The sequence below is a fragment of the Haemaphysalis longicornis genome, unplaced genomic scaffold (genome assembly GCF_048455015.1).
Source record: "Haemaphysalis longicornis isolate Haplotype H1 unplaced genomic scaffold, Haemaphysalis longicornis Haplotype H1 scaffold_3, whole genome shotgun sequence".
NCBI lineage: Eukaryota > Metazoa > Arthropoda > Arachnida > Ixodida > Ixodidae > Haemaphysalis > Haemaphysalis longicornis.
This window is the reverse complement of record NW_027526335.1, coordinates 159534659-159550184: the sequence shown is the minus strand read 5'-3', so window position 1 is coordinate 159550184 and position 15526 is coordinate 159534659. Positions and strand designations below refer to the sequence as shown.

Below are 15526 nucleotides of genomic sequence, written 5' to 3'. Positions count from 1 at the left end.
AGCCCGGTGAGCGTGGCGGGTCAGTATCCGGCGTTGGAAATTCCTGCCCCTCAACAGGGCGTCGACGTGAGAACTGGCGACCAGTAACAGTCTGTGGCCAAGCGGCCGCGTCAAGACAGTGTCGGGCAACGAGAAGGGGGGGACAGCTCCGGAGCGGTGGGGTCGGTGAGTGTGGGACCTACGTCGCGGCGATCGCGCTTCAAGCCGAAGCTTAACACGCCCTACGACAGAGGACCCACGGCAACAAAGAGATCGTAAGAACGCTATCCCTGCCTTGGCTTTCGGACTGCTAAAAGTATTTTTAATTGTCTCTGTGTGTCGTTGAAAAGCAAGGAAAGTGCAGGGCGTGTTCTAGTGATCGGCTTAAGCTCGTTAGTTGAATTACGTGGGTTTTTGGTTCTGTGTTGGGTGTCGAAGAGTTCTTCCTTCGTGTCAGGGCGGGCGTTTGGTGTGTTTTGTATGTACGAGCGTCAAGCGAAGCTCTCTCAACGGGCTCAATTTGGTTCCGTTTTTTTTTTTTTTGGGGGGGGGGGTTGTTTTCGTCGTTTTACGGTATTTTGTTTTTTTTTTTATATTCAAATGTACCAGCGTAAATGCTTTGGGTTTTGTTTGTTTTCTCTCTTAACCGGGTGTATTTAAACACGCCAATCCGTATTGCCACGCTTAACGTCAGGGGGCTTGCTGACAGGAGACGGCAGAATCAGTTGTATCGTTTAGTGACCGAAAAGGACGTGGATATAGTGGCGGTACAAGAATCGAAGGTTGAGAGAGAGGAGCAGACAGATCGTATGGTGCGTCCGTTTGCGTCGAGGTACGACGTGTGCGTTGCTCACGCGGTCGGGATGTCTGCGGGCGTTGCCCTGTTGGTACAAAGGAGTTTGGGGGCAACCCTAGAGACCGTCACCGCGTGCGAGTGTTGGCGTTTTGTTGTGTGCGATTTTGTTATCGTCAAGCGGATGGCGCTTGATCTGTGTGTACACGCCCACAAAGGCAGCGGAAAGGAAGGGTTTCTTTGAGGATGTTCGCGGGTTTTGCGATAGGGAGAGGCTCGTTATTTTACTCGGCGACCTTAATTGCGTATGTTCCGCGCAAGACAAAAGTAGCTCGACAAGGTTCCCCGATGCGAGTACGATAGTTTTAACTGATATCGTCGCTGACGTTGTCCTGGAAGATGTGGGCGATAGCCTTGGCAGTAGCGGTACTGTTCGCTATACACACTTCCAGGGCAGCAGTCATGCGCGTCTCGACAGAGTGTATGTTTCGTCAGAAATTCTGCCAGATTCTCCCGTTTCCTTCAGCGATCACTGCCTCACAGCGATCACAGCGATCAAAACCAGGCAACGCGTTCTGTTGGGGGCTTACGAAGCTTAATAACAAGCTGCTGCAGGATGAACATTTCACTGAGGCCGTTAACGCATGCGCACGGACTATTTTTGGTGGAGAAGAGAACGTTAACTTTACGCTCAATTGGGAGCTCTTCAAACAAAAAGTTAAGTTAAACGTCCTTGATAGATCATCCGAAATCAAATACGACGAGAAGCAAAGAGAAGCCTGGTTACGAATTACCCTGGACGTTTACGTTAAGGAAGAGTGTGAATCGCCCAGGGCGTTGAAGGATGACATTAGAGGATTAAAAGCGCAGCTCGAAGTAATATATAAAGAGAAGTATGAGGGCGCGCTTGTGCGCGCAAGAGCTGAACGATTTTTGCACGGGGAAGCACCGACTAAAAGAGCGTTCAGCGCAAAAAAAAGCATGCTGGCAGAATTGCGATAGTGGAAATTGAAGCCGAAGGTGCGGTTTATAGTGACCAGGCTAATATAGAGCGTTGTTTTTGTGACTTTTATAAAAATTTTTTTCTTGTCATCCTGTCGATACCTTGAAGTTTAGAGAAGAGTTTACGTCTTTGTTAACGTGCTTAGAGGAGGAAGTTATGGCGCATCTCGAAAGATATATTACAGTAGAAGAGATACGCGGCGCTATCGTCGAGTTGAGCCCAGGGAAGACACCGGGCCCTGATGGCCTGAGCGCCGCTTTCTACAAGGCGTTTAAGGGTGACATCAGCCCGGTCCTATGTTAAGTTTACTCTCAGGCGTACCACAAAGGTGTGCTGCCACCTTCTTTTCACGCGTCGCAACAGAGGAGGTTGCGAAACTCAGGCAGATCCCTGGGTATTGTCCTATTAGTCTGACAAATGTCGATTATAAGGTTTTAATGAAAATATTGGCTAGCCGCTTACAGACTGTCACAAAGGACGTGGTAGGGCCGCATCAAACGTGCGGGATCAAAGGGCGGTCGATAGTTACAAATATTCTTCCTTACGAAGTGTTCTCGAGTGTTGTGACGCCATGCAAGGGACTTTGCAGTGCTCCAGGTAGACATGGCTAAAGCCTTCGATCAGGTGTCGCACGAACTTTTGTTGAATATGTTGGAACACGCGAATGTTGGTTCTGTTATTCTTAATGGTGTGCGCATGGTGTACACTGGGTGTTCTACTAGGCTTGTTATAACCAAAACGATCGGCACACCCGTTCCTGTTCAACGTGCCGTTCGTCAGGGTTGCCCATTGTCTCCGTTGCTTTTTTGTTTTTATATTGAAGCTTTTGTTTAAGTGTAATCAGGAGCGAAGACGTCAAAGGGTTTAAACTTCAGCCGTGTGAAGGGCGGGTGTTAGCTTACGCTGACGACGTTGCTCTTTTTTTGTTCATAGAAGCATAAGCATTGCTGTAAACACCTCGAAAATGTTTTGTAAGTACAGTGCCAGTGGTGTTAATTGGCAGAAATGTCCAGGCTTCTGGCATCGCCATTGGGACAGTACGCCTAGTGTTCTCGAGTGTATCAGCTGGCAGACGACGCCGGCGAAGTACTTGGGAGTGCCCCTCGAGAACTATCTAGACAGCGACCCTTATTGGCGAAGTCAAACAGTCGAATTGCGTGAAAAGGCCGAGAAATGGAAGGGTAGCGGACTTTTAATATTTGCGAGGGCCTCAGTGTATAATGTGTTTTTAATTCGCAAACTGTGGTACGTTCTACAGGTGTTGCAACGCCAATGGAACCCCCCATGAGATGCGTTGCATCACACCGGGGTTCCCGTGAGGGGAGGTGGGCGTAATTTTTTTTTTGTTTCTTCGGGATGTGAAGGACCCTTTTTTGCGCACTGTGTGTCAGGTGAAGTTGGCCAGAGCGCTTCCTGATTTTGTTGTAACGTCAGCTTCTTTTTCTTTTGGCGCAACGAAAGAAACTCAGGGAGACTCCACGAGGAACGGTCTACTACGATGATCTTGGACACATGATGATTATGATGGGTATGTACAGGTGAGAGGTTGGTCCCACTAGCGAGTGACGATTCGTGCAGTCAAAAGAGTCCTGTGATTCCATTCACCAATAAACGCTCACACTTTCTCCCCCTAGTTTGGAAGCGTTTGATGGCGTATAGGCCAAAATATTGACGCAAAAAATGCGAGTGGCGATTGCGATACTCATGAATACCTTCATTGCCCTCTGGAAATTGAAAGTATTGCAGCAAATAAATAAATAAATAAATAAATAAATAAATAAATAAATAAATAAATAAATAAATAAATAAATAAATAAATAAATAAATAACATTCAGCGAAATTTTCGCACAGGTGAACCCCGTCCTACGAAGCGTACGCCCATCATCACTGAGGCAGCACTCACTCGTGGGTTCTCTCGACGGCAGCGATAGTGAGCCTGTGCTTAAGCCACGCGAAATGTGTCTCAGGAAGGCACCGTGATCTGCATCTGAGGAAGTGCACGCACATCATCGTCACGCGCACTCCTTCCCTCACCCTTTCGCGAAGCGTCGCACAAACCACCGTGTCGCCCGAGCACGGCATACTGCCCTTCCCCAAAACCTTTCGCCAACTTTCCTCCGCAATTTTCTTTTGGTCGTCGCTTGCACGGTTACAACGCTGTCGCCTTGCCCGTGTCGGTGGCCGTCGCCATCACCGCCGCCAAACTGCAGCAAAGTTCTTTTCGCACAGGCCGGGTGATCGTGTCGGTGTCAAAAATAGCACTTCTTCACCGGGACTAAAATGGATGGTGCGGTGAGCGGCATGGTAATGAGCATTTGGTCTTGCTGCATTGGTTCATTGTCTATGCGGGCTAGGTATCGACAGTAGTTGATGAGGGAAATAAACTGACTAGAAATCGGGTAATGAGAGTGGCCGGTACAGGTAAGATAGCGGTGTCAATAATGAAGGAAAGGGAACGGCCGACAACCCGGAAAAAGGATGAGTAGCTGGTGGTGGGCTGGCTCACTGTATTGTAGGCGGAGGTTGCAAACGAAATAATCTGGTCCCTTTGGGTGTGGTCTGGTTTGCCGTACACGAAAGACATGCGGAGAGAGTCCTGTGAAAGTGTTCAGTGAGGTCTTTTGTCTGAAGGTGATATCTGCTATTTGTATGGACCATATTGGCCGCTTGAAGCACATCTGCGAAAATTCGGGAAAGGAAGGCCTTGCCCAGGTCGCTTAAAAGGATGCGGGGTGCACTGTGGCGCGACATCATTGTTTGCAGCAGAACGTCGTCTATTTCCTGCGCGCATCCAGATCGTAGAGCGGCTGTCTCGGCGTACCGGGTTAGATGATCGACCGCAGTCCCTATCCGACGGTAGTCTTTTGGTCTGTATGGAAGCGGGCCATACAGGTCAATGTCTCAAAGTTTCGGAGGGCTCAGCCCGACAAGGTGCCCTTGGTAGCAGGCCGGCCGGAGGAGCCGTAGCGCGTTTTTGGTGCTGGCAGTTGGCGCATGGTGAGATGCACTGCGCCAAGCTTGTCGAGATTCCAGGACAAAATAAGCGACAACGAATGCAGTAGTAGGTTTTTTTTTTCAAAACGGAGATGTCATGCTGTAAAAACCCGCAGCTCTCGGGGTAAGACATGTACCAACCCGTTGCCTGTAGGATGCCCGCTGTAACGGAAGAGAATCCCGTTTTCGAGTCAGAACTTCTTTATTTGTCAACGTAACTGGCTGTTGGTAGGTAACGCGGAGACTTCAATCCGGTCGATTATTGTTTGACAAAAAGTATCGTTGCCATGGATGGCGGGCTGACATTTTTCATCAAGCGTGGTGTATGCCGTGGTCGCGATGGGTAAAGCAGGCCTGCTTGTCAACGAGACGCAGATGGCCGATTGAGATAATGGACAGCTTGAGGGGGAATCCGCATCCAAATGCTTTTTGCCGGACTTGTACGTGATGGTAAAACTGTATGACTGTAGACGAAGAGCCCCACGGCCGAGGCGACCAGACAGGTTTTTCAGCGTACACATCCAGCACAATGCGTGGTGGTCCGTGACTACGTTGAAATGTCGGCCGTACAAGCATGGGCGAAACGTTTGTATGGCCCTCACAACAGGGAGGCATTCCTGCTCTGAGATTGTGTAGTTTTGTTCTGCCGACATCAGTTAGAGGCTGGCATAGGCGACCCCGGGCTCCATTTTGCACGAATAGAGTTGCAACAAGACTGCACTGATGCCTTGTTCACTGGCGTCCGTGTGTGGACTCCTTGGTGCAGCGTAATCGAAGTCGTTTAGCGCATTTTTCAGAGCGTGTTTGAAAGCTTGAAAAGTCCATTGCAATCTTAATTTCATGTAAGAGGTGCGCCGTAACGTAAGAGGTTATTTATAGGAGAAGGTACTGTCGCAAAATTCGGTATGAAGCACCGGAAGTACGATGCTAGTCCAAAAAAGCTGCGAAGGTGTTTCTGTTGTTGTGGCCGCGGAAAATTTAGAACGGCCGAAATCATCTTCGCGTGCGGTTGTATTCCTGTTTTGCTGACGATGTGGCCTAATATGTTTGTGGTTTCCTGGTGAATTCGCATTTTTGTATTAATCTGGAAAGCAGCATTTGAGAGACACGTCAGTGCCTCGTCGAGATGTAGATGTTCAAACGTCTTTGAAAAAAGAATATTGTCGAGGTAGCAAAGGCCAGTTTTCCTATAGAGGCTGAAAAGCACGGTATCAATCATGATTTCAAATGTCGCTGACGCATTATATATCCCGAGAGGCATGGAATTGAACTCCTAAAGCCCATCTGGAGTGGCGAAGGTGGTCTTTTGTTTATCACTTTTGTGCTTCGGGACTTGCAACTATCCGGACCATAATTGGAGGCGGGAGAATAACTCCCGTACATGAAGGTGGTCCAGAGCGTTATAGATACGGGGCATCGGATACACGTCTTTGAGAGTGGTCTTATTAAGGGCACAGTAATCAATACAAAAGTGAACTGAGCTCTCTTTTTTCACTAGTAGGACCGGCGACGACTACGGGCTCGACGATAAATCATCGTGCTTGAGCATGTCATCGACGTGTTTTTCTACAATGTTGTTGTCATGCGAAGCCCCATGGCTGGGACCTCGGCGTACGATCGCGAAGCATATATTTCAATCCGGTGCACAGCCGCAGACGTTCGCTTGAGCAACGAGGAATTCACTTCAAAGGAAGCAATGTGCTTCTTTAAAACCTGACGCAACTTTTACGCCTGTGTGGCCGTCAACTTTGGGCTAATGGTAGCAGTGAGAGCAGAAAAACTAACCGACCTACTGAGACCGCACATGCGCGAAGATAATAGGATGCGAGAGACGACAGACGCCGGCTTGATATCGACCACTGAAGCGATGGTCAAGCCTCCTGGTAGTAAAATGGGCTGACCCGTGGTGTTGTGTGCGGCCAGCGCTGCAACACCCCATGAAAAGCGGACAAGGCACGTAGATATTGCAATTCGTCGGGGAAGCCAGCGGGAGGAGGGTGAGGCTACCACATCGGCGTCAGAAATGCTGTTCGAAAAAACCATTAGGACGATTTCACCACCGGGTGGCAAAACATGGTCGGCATGCAAAGTATTGATTGATTGATTGTAGGGTTTAACGCGCCGACGCAACGCAGGCGATGAGGCGCGCCGTAGTGGAGGGCTCCGGATTAATTTTGACCACCTGGGGATCTTTATCGTGCGCCGAAATCTCGTACACACGGGCGTTTTTGCTTTTCGCCTCCATCAGAAAAGCGGCCGCCGCGGCCGGGAATCGAACCCGCGACCTCGTGCTCAGTCGGCATGCAAAGTAAAGAACTGATGTCGGGGACTTCGAGCAGAAGGCTCTGTATTCGTGAACTGAATAGCTGGTTGAGAACAGGAGACAATGGCGAAAGCTGAAGAAAGAAAATCTCAACCGAAAATTAGTTCGTGAGCACACTCTGCAGAGCCACAAATTCAATATGGTGTCGATCGTTCAGAATGAAAACATGCGCTGTAGGTTCCAACAAGCTTTATCCGCTGCATTTGCTGGGTCAAAGTATGGGGGTTTTGTTATTCGCAAACGGCAGCACGAAACCAAATGCATAACAGAAAAACTGGCCGAAATGTCCACTAAAGCTAGCGCATACATTCCTTCTACTATTACTAGTAAAATGTTTGATGGGTGTTCTCGAGGTGTTGTAATTATTTCGACCGATGCAATTTCTACCCCATAAACTGAAGCATCTAATTTCCCGATTGGCGGTTCGGGTCACGCGAAACCGGGCGCAGTGGTGACACAAAATGTCGTGCAGGCATAGGCGGAGGGTGTGTCGTTCGATCACGATAACTGCGGGTAGGATCATCCGAATCCTGAGGAGCCGGGGAGCATTGTCGAGCACATACTCAGGTTCCCTAGGGCCGTAGGTGTAGCGAATATCGCTTTAGTACGAAGCGAAGCCTCGCAGCTCACCTCGCTGGCGCCGTCAACACAAGCGTGAGATGTGGCCAGGAATATACTATAGAAGCACATAGGGCGGCCGTTGGTCGGAACATCCAGACGCGGTCGCCAGTTTGAGTAGCAAGTCTGACGCGGAGGCGGCGAGGAAACGGCTGCCATTCGGCCGAACGCAGGTGGTGGCACAGAAAGTTCCACTGGCGAGACCGATGTTCGGGAAACTGCTTCCGCGTACGACGGCACGTTGGAAACAACTGGAGGCCCATTAAGGGCATTCCCCATCATTGGTATACCCATTCCTCCTTGATAATCTCCCGCAAGTTAGCTGAAGGCTGGGCGCAACATATGGCGAGCCTTGTAGCTGGAGTTGTTCAAGGATAACGTTGCGTATTAAAACACACAAGTCTGGCTCTGCAAGAAGACGAACGAGTCCCTGAGATGGCTGCAAGCTCATTCCTTAAAGCTCATCAAGACGCTTGCATGTTGTCCGTATGTCATCCACGCTGAATAGATTTTGCAGTGTTAGAGCACTGAACGTGTGCTCTGCGATGCCCTTGATGGTATGATGGACCTTGTCAGCCTCCGACATGTATGGGCTGACCCGTCGGCAAAGGGCAAGGACATTCTCAATGTACGGTGGGTACGTCTCGTAGGAGCACTGCCAGCGGGCTTCAAGGATTTATTTTGGTGCACCTGAGCAAACAGATGCCGTGCCGAAAATCCGGCGCACTGCTCAGTAAAGCCAGTCTCACCAGATATACAGCCTTCGTTATTGAGGTACCACTTCTTGGCGTTACACGGTACTGGCTGGCGGGGGGGGGGGGGGGGGAGGTTACTCGGAAAAGAATGCTAGGCATTAAAAACGAGGGGAACATGCTACCCAAGAACACTGCTACACCTGACGACCATTCCCCCTACAGGCTGCCTTCCGCGCATTTACATATGGTAAAGTGTACAGCTGAGAGTCTGGTCGACACTATGGTAATCACTTTTATTTTGAGCAATTTACTTTTAAAATCGTAAGTTTCACATGTGTTCTGTTGGAACCGATCTAGCCTTGCAATTGTGAATTGCTACTTGCAACTGTAATCTTCGTTTTCACAGATTGTATCTGAACGAAAAAACAACTCACGTGGCCTGCGAGTTGGTGGATGAGGACGAGGGCCTGGAATACCTGTAATTCGAATTGAACACACAAATTATGGAGGTGTTTGAGGAAGATGAAGTTGAAAAATTATGGTATTGCGCGTTAGAAAACTCAAGACGAGGAGTTTGTTTACTTTGCGTTCCCTCGTTGTTTCTATTCTGCTTTTCGCAAATTTGTAAATAGATAGGGTATATTGGTGCCTCTTCACAGTTGTCTTGTGATTATCTATTTTTCGGATGCTGCCGCTTTTCGCAAATCCCTATTGCGCATTTGACTTTTTTCAAAACTTTCATGGTGTTCACGTGCGACTAGCTTTTAGTATCAATCCTCTGTGTTATAAAGTTCATAATCTTCCGCAAGATTTCTTGCAGCTTTCGTGTTTTATATGCAAACACGATTCTATGATTTTCATCTCTGTTATGAAATGCCTCAAGAGGCTTTCAAAGTATTTGAGAGAAAAATACTGCGGAAACTTTATCTTCTAACGCAGTTTGAATACTAAAGTATTATGGCATTGAGATTTGCTGAAGAGGCTTTGCTCCTCCCACGGCGCAGACGAGGCTCCTGAGGTCATCTGTCATTTTTTTAGCCGAGGTCACTTTAAAGTAGAGTGTGACTATGGAAAACATTATTGCGATGTGCGCATTGAGAAAATACGCCTCTCTGAGTTTGTAGCTTTATGCCAGCAGTGTGACACACATTGAGTAGCAGTAAAGTATAGCCAGGACAATCTATGATCCTTCCGCATTCAAATCACGTAACCATGCTCATAGGGGCCCTGAAGCAGGTTTTATTGGCACATGGGTGTTCGCATTTTCAGATAAATCAATGTTATACTAGCCATCTTCCTGAGGAATTTTGTTAGAGCAATGAATACTAACGCAGTTACTGCAAATCAAAGCGGCGTATACTCCGCGCAGCGCGTTTCGCCCTCGTTTTGTCTTTCGCATAGCACTGCGCGAGCGCTTTACTAAAATATTGCTCCTGATGGCTCGCTTTTCACTGACGTATGCAACATCCGGTTGCGGACCTCTGCTACAGCAACAGTACTGCCTCTGCGTCACAAACATCGCTTTGGGACGGAACCGTTTGACTTTCTGCGTTCCGTTTGCGGCGTTTTCAAATTTATCGATCTGCGTATGAATTCCGCACTCTGCTCACTGTTGGATAATCTGACGGAAGGAATGGGGCGGAATTCTTACGGTTCCAGACCATGCCGAATGATCGCGCGAAAAGAGAATGACCCGGTCAGAGTCAACGCGCGGGTGTGGCGACGACATATGTTGGCTCTTATGGAGTATAATATACGTGAGCGAATGGGTAAAGAATCGCCTGAACAGTTGTTAGAGTGAGCCTCTACACTGTTCGTCAAAATTTTCTAGGCTACCCGGAAGGTTCCCGGCCCCAAAAGAACCCAAAGTAGAAGTTTAACATTTCACTGTGAGCAAATTACTTTATGCAAGCAAGAAAAAACCGTATTTTCTCCAGCTTCCTGGCATAAAATTTCAGCCTAGCTCGGGGGATAACCATTTACTTTGAATTTTTTGTTGCCTATGCCCATGTGGCATGTCCTCGAAAATTTCGACAACTACTGTACATGCGTTCTTAGCAGATGTTGCCCCTTCACGCCAATATCAAGCTTGGTCGTCTTGTGGTGACGCGATGCATGCGAGTGCACAGGATTCGATTTCATTATCCCGTTAGGTTCTTAACATTTTTAATCGTAAGAAAAAAATGGCTGTGGCTTGCTCAGCTGAGCTTGGATGTGCAAAGGAAAAGCTTGGCTTAGTCTGGTTGAGTCTTGGTTTCGCTTCATTAAAGCTTTGATTTATCTGTTTTGCCGACCACGTCTCAAAGCCGTTTGGTTCCGTGCAAAGCTCACAGAAGGAGGCCGGGCGAACGGGGCGTTAATTCATGACGAACGAACCGTTTCTCTTCTCCGGGCGCGAGACGAGTAACTTTGCCCGAAACGACCCAGCGCCACATGCATGGGAGGCTGCGGGGGTGGTTGACTGCCTCGGCCGCGGCGGTGGTGGCGACCGCTGTGGGCGCCCGTAGGCGCCAATAGCGGCGGGCCCGGCGAATCACGCGAGGCGCTTCGAGGGGTGTGTCGCTGGGGGGTGTGTACATTTGCACAACCTCCACGAAATCGCTGGACGAAACTAGTAAAGCTTTGCTTTAAAATACAATCCCCTTCCGTTTAATGAAGAACTACGACCAGCGAAGTAGTGTGTCACGAAGTCGGCTTCACTTCGACACACAAATGCATTACGGGGAAGTGATTTTTTTGAGAAAATATGACCAGCCTCATACAAAAAGTTCCAGACCGTAAGGCTTTTTTAAAAATTTGTATGGATTTTAAACGCTAAATTTTTGGCGCAGTTTTACGATCTCGGGGATTTGAGTGTGCGCCGCAAGTTGGCACTACACTCGCTTGTGAACCCATTAGGTTAGTCAAAGGTCGGGCAAATAAGCAGAATAGCACAGGCAAGTTGGTTGGTGAGAACCGATGTCCCGATACAAAGGGAGGGCTTTGAATCATCATCACCATCATTATCATCATTCTCGTCTACATATCTAAGTTACTGGAGAATATCTGCTGGATCCCAGCCATAGCGGTTATCGCTGTAAACACCCGCTGGAGTGTGTCGCGATACGACGTAGTGCATTTTTACCGTGCGTCGCGCATTCAATCCGCCTCCCCATTTTCCCTGGAGCGGGTTTGCAAACACTTCGCTGAACAGCGCCTCCACGTTACATGTGTAATATCACTGCGCGTACTATTCTATTTAGTGTCTGCTAAAAATGGTCCGCCGGTGGGGCTGTGTGACGTGGAGGTGGAGTTTTCGGCACGCGCAAATGACGTTGGTTGGTTAGAGCCCCAGCTGACTTTAAAATTTTTTATTGCAATGATTTTTGCAAACTGAATTGCAGGCGCTCTTTTTCTTATAAATAGTGATTTCACATGTTTTCGGTCACTTTAGTTTGGGAGCGTAGCCTGCGACCACGTTTGTTAACGTTCTGCATCCCGCGAACATACGCGTCACGTTGGGCGCTGTCCAGCGAAGCGCTTTAAACGACGCTTTCCACAAACTTCTACGTGGCCCTGCGTTTATCAGTTAGGCAAGTACATTGCCACCGATAATACGAACAGTCAAGGAAGAGTAGTGTGTGGTTTTGGGCTACACCTGACCTTTTTTTCGACCCTGTATATGGTTGTAGAAAACAAATAATCCACCTTCGTTGCTTCCTTTGATGGCCTGAAGGCCGCGTTCTCCACAGGATTTTTTTTTACTTCCACATGGCTGCCCACGGTATTGTTCCCCGCCGCTGCTAACCCCATACCCCTCGGGCCTTTAAGGTGGCCCAATGGTTAGGTTGCCTGCATATACGGCGTTAAGGTCCCAGCTTTTATTCTCGGGACCTCCCTAACCGCATTTTTTTACCGAAGGTGTGCACTCCCAACACTCACTAGTGTGCTCCTTGCTTCCTTTCTATTTTCTCTCACACTTCTTGGCCTAGCATTTTCCCACGCTCCACTTCGCCCACCGCACTGTTTTGTTAACGAACTGCACGTACAGATAAAAAGCTTGAAAAGCTCGGCTGTTACACTTGTCCCGATTATACAGTAATTTCGTCACCTGTGGTGTCGTCAAAACGCGCCTTGCTTCTACGCTGAACAATTGTGGGTTGGTATCGGCGTGACCGAACTGACTCCGTGGAACCATGCAGAGCAGCTCCTTTAGGCTAGCGTTCCTCTACCACTCTTTTATCCGGTGGAGTATGCGAACGAAGCTACGCCCATCTACACTACCTGCTCACGTGAAACGTTTGATGGAATCACCATCTGAACAGTTAAATCCTCCGCCCTACTTTACACGTGTTTGATATTTTGTATCTGGGTTTGTCTCGGTGATGCTCGTCCTGTAAAAAAGATGTCAGTCGTCAGAGCCGGGTCCTAACATGCTTTACGAACCTGGCAAGTACAGTGACTTGGCCAAAACCGCCAAGTGGTGCTTGAATGGCCCCGTAATACATATCTCGCCTTATTGAAAAATCTCGAAGAAGTTTAAATCTGGAAGTCTGTATCTCTTAAGTGCGCACCTTATGTGCAAACTACAGAAAGCCCTCATTGTTTCATGTAATGCCAGAATTGCATGTAGTGTTCCGTCGTTTAAACGTGGTGGACAAGAAACAGAATCAACACGTAGCTCTGCGCTATGCCAGTCTCCAGAACTAAAAAAGCAGAGAAAGTGGGGAGGACGTGTAAAAATCGCTTAACTTTCATTTCAGTCTAGCACCATGCAACAAAAAATGGGGATCTGATGGATAAAATATACCACTTTGAGAGGGTCTTCCTGGGATTCCTGGTGTTCCTGGTCTTCCTGGCGGACGGTGCACGCTTGAGCCACCTAGAAATGAAGGGGGCAGACACAGTACAAAACTACCCTAGCAAGCAAATTTTAAATTCGTTGTTTTAAATTTTAAATGGATATGGCGAAAGTGGAGACTTAGTTGCAGTGCTGAGTTTCACTGCCACTAAACTTTAACCTTAATCACCTACTCCCGATGTCATCAAGGCGGCACGTAGGATTACTTAAAATGTAGGCGTCATCCCCTTAGTAACTCACGCTTTTTTCGGAAAAAAGTTATACAGAAATCGACTAGAAAGACACCACCGCTATACGAGGGGCGCTGCCTGCGCAAACACACAAGATCAACCACAAAAACGTCTGTGGGAGGGCAAGAACGCTGACGAAGTAGGGAAAACCGTTTTCTGTGGGCAACCGAATGCGCGGTGTTCATTAAAACGCACAAGACGGCAAAGCTTTGTAGCCGTCTTTTGCGTTTGCGTGTGAATGTATTGTGTGAACGTACTTGCCGGCTTTGTAGCCGGCAAGTGCATTCCGCTTGTTCTTTAAAGCGCGAATATTTCTACGCATTCATCGAGAAGAACAGCTCGCGTATTTTTATGTACTTTTGTTGCCAGTAGTCTGTTGCATTCTTGCCGCTTTGTTACTTGTTACTTACATTTTTTCCCAAAACCCACTCCCGCTTCAATGCTTGTGCGATTGAGGGTACTTGAAATAAATAAATATATAAAAAATAAGATCCAACGGCGCGGTATTCGTTAAAATGCAGGAGAGGGCAAAACTGAAGAAATAGGATTGCAATTGTGAAAAGAATTTGTTACAGAAAAACAGGAACTTTTTGGTACCGCACCACAGCCAAAACGTTTTTCCCAGACACTAAAGAGAAATATAAATAACGTGCGGAAATACGCGATGAGCTTTCAATATTTCTGATGCCTGTCTGTCTGTCTGCATGTCCTTATTTTTTCTGGGACTACCATCCCAGAGAAGTACTGTTCAAAGTTGCAAATAAATATCAGTCATTTTCATTTTGTAGAAACCGCAGGAAAGGTTGGGGAAAGATGGCATGTGCTTCTTGTTGTGGGTTGCTGTGCTATCGACAGTCTGCTAGTTTTAAGTTGTGGCCTTTACTGTTGTAAGTTTGTATGGTGACTTCTTTTATTATACTGCGGACACAAAACAACAAATATACACTATGGTCTTCTTAACCTGCTCAGGAATTTTTTAACAGGCACAATAATAAGCAGAGGTCAGCTTACTCATTCATGAGTCCACTCACTGGATTTCAATCGTGATGAAACTCGCGATTGAATTTGAGTTTGAGTGAGCGTGAGCCTAGTGCGGAATGTTGAGATTGCGTCCGAGTGAGTGTGGTGAGTCTGCGGTGATAAGAGACTGCACGAGACAGCTTCACGTGAGGCAGCGTGACCCTAAGCCCATGTGAAACTGGGATATCTGAGCCGGCATTATTGTCGCTATGGTCATAGGTGAACGTGCTCCGTCATTGATATAGGGCAGCGTTGTGGACGTGGGATTTCATACTAAAGGCACCATGCAGACCAAACACAAGTTTGCTTTATTCGAGAGATTTGGCGTTTTATATATCTCACAGTGCTTTCCCGGCACCAAACGATGCTTCATTCAGTGAGAAATTAAACACTCTGAACTATAATTTACATTCTGATGATCGTTTGTTTCGTGACGTCTGCAATAAGGATTTAGAGCAAGTACTGAAGCGAACGTAAGTATGTGGGCTACTTCTACAGTGAATGGAGGGGCGCCTTGCTTTTGCTGTCCGCCCTAGATGGTGCCCCATACTGCTGGGGACCACTGTCACCCTCGCTTTGTGTTTGACCGGATTTGAGCATGCATAATGTTTGTTACGGTTAATAGGGCTCTTTTCGCATAACTTTGGGTATGCTCAACAGAGTCACAGAAGAGAATGTCGCTAATGACAGTCGGTCAGTGTGAGCTCAACGCGATGGACGACTGTGCAGCTACAACCAGCATAGAGCGCACAGCAAGCACTGGTACCCCTATGTTAACGTGTGTGCTCGTAACGTCCATTGTTTACTCAAAAATGTTTTTACTATGAAACATTATGCATTATTTTTAAGCACAAATAGTTCATTCTGCAAACTTATAACCTCCATTTATTTTGCGCTAAATGTTTCCGGCCAGAACGAACCCACAGGTGCCCATAATACGTTATAGGTTATAGTGCGGGAAATAAGCTAGTGCGTCACGGTTGTTGTCTTTTTCTTAATTATGTAGCTTATTTATAATAGTTCGCGTAAA

The 15526-nt window shown here is 47.6% G+C and overlaps 1 protein-coding gene across 5 annotated transcripts in view; it reads right to left on the bottom strand.

The window, feature by feature from the left end:
* The window catches only part of LOC144175221 (uncharacterized), a 119494-nt gene that overhangs the window by 13793 nt on the left and 90175 nt on the right, over positions 1-15526 (bottom strand). For 2 of the 5 annotated variants that reach the window (XM_077704326.1, XM_077704323.1), the window contains 2 exons: positions 13196-13267; positions 8841-8882 (listed from right to left, as the gene is read on the bottom strand). In XM_077704326.1, coding sequence (XP_077560452.1) covers positions 8841-8882; positions 13196-13267 — 114 coding nt within the window. Of the gene's footprint in view, positions 1-8840; positions 8883-13192; positions 13268-15526 lie in introns of those variants that run through there. The other 3 variants (XM_077704328.1, XM_077704327.1, XM_077704325.1) reach the window with 2 other exon arrangements.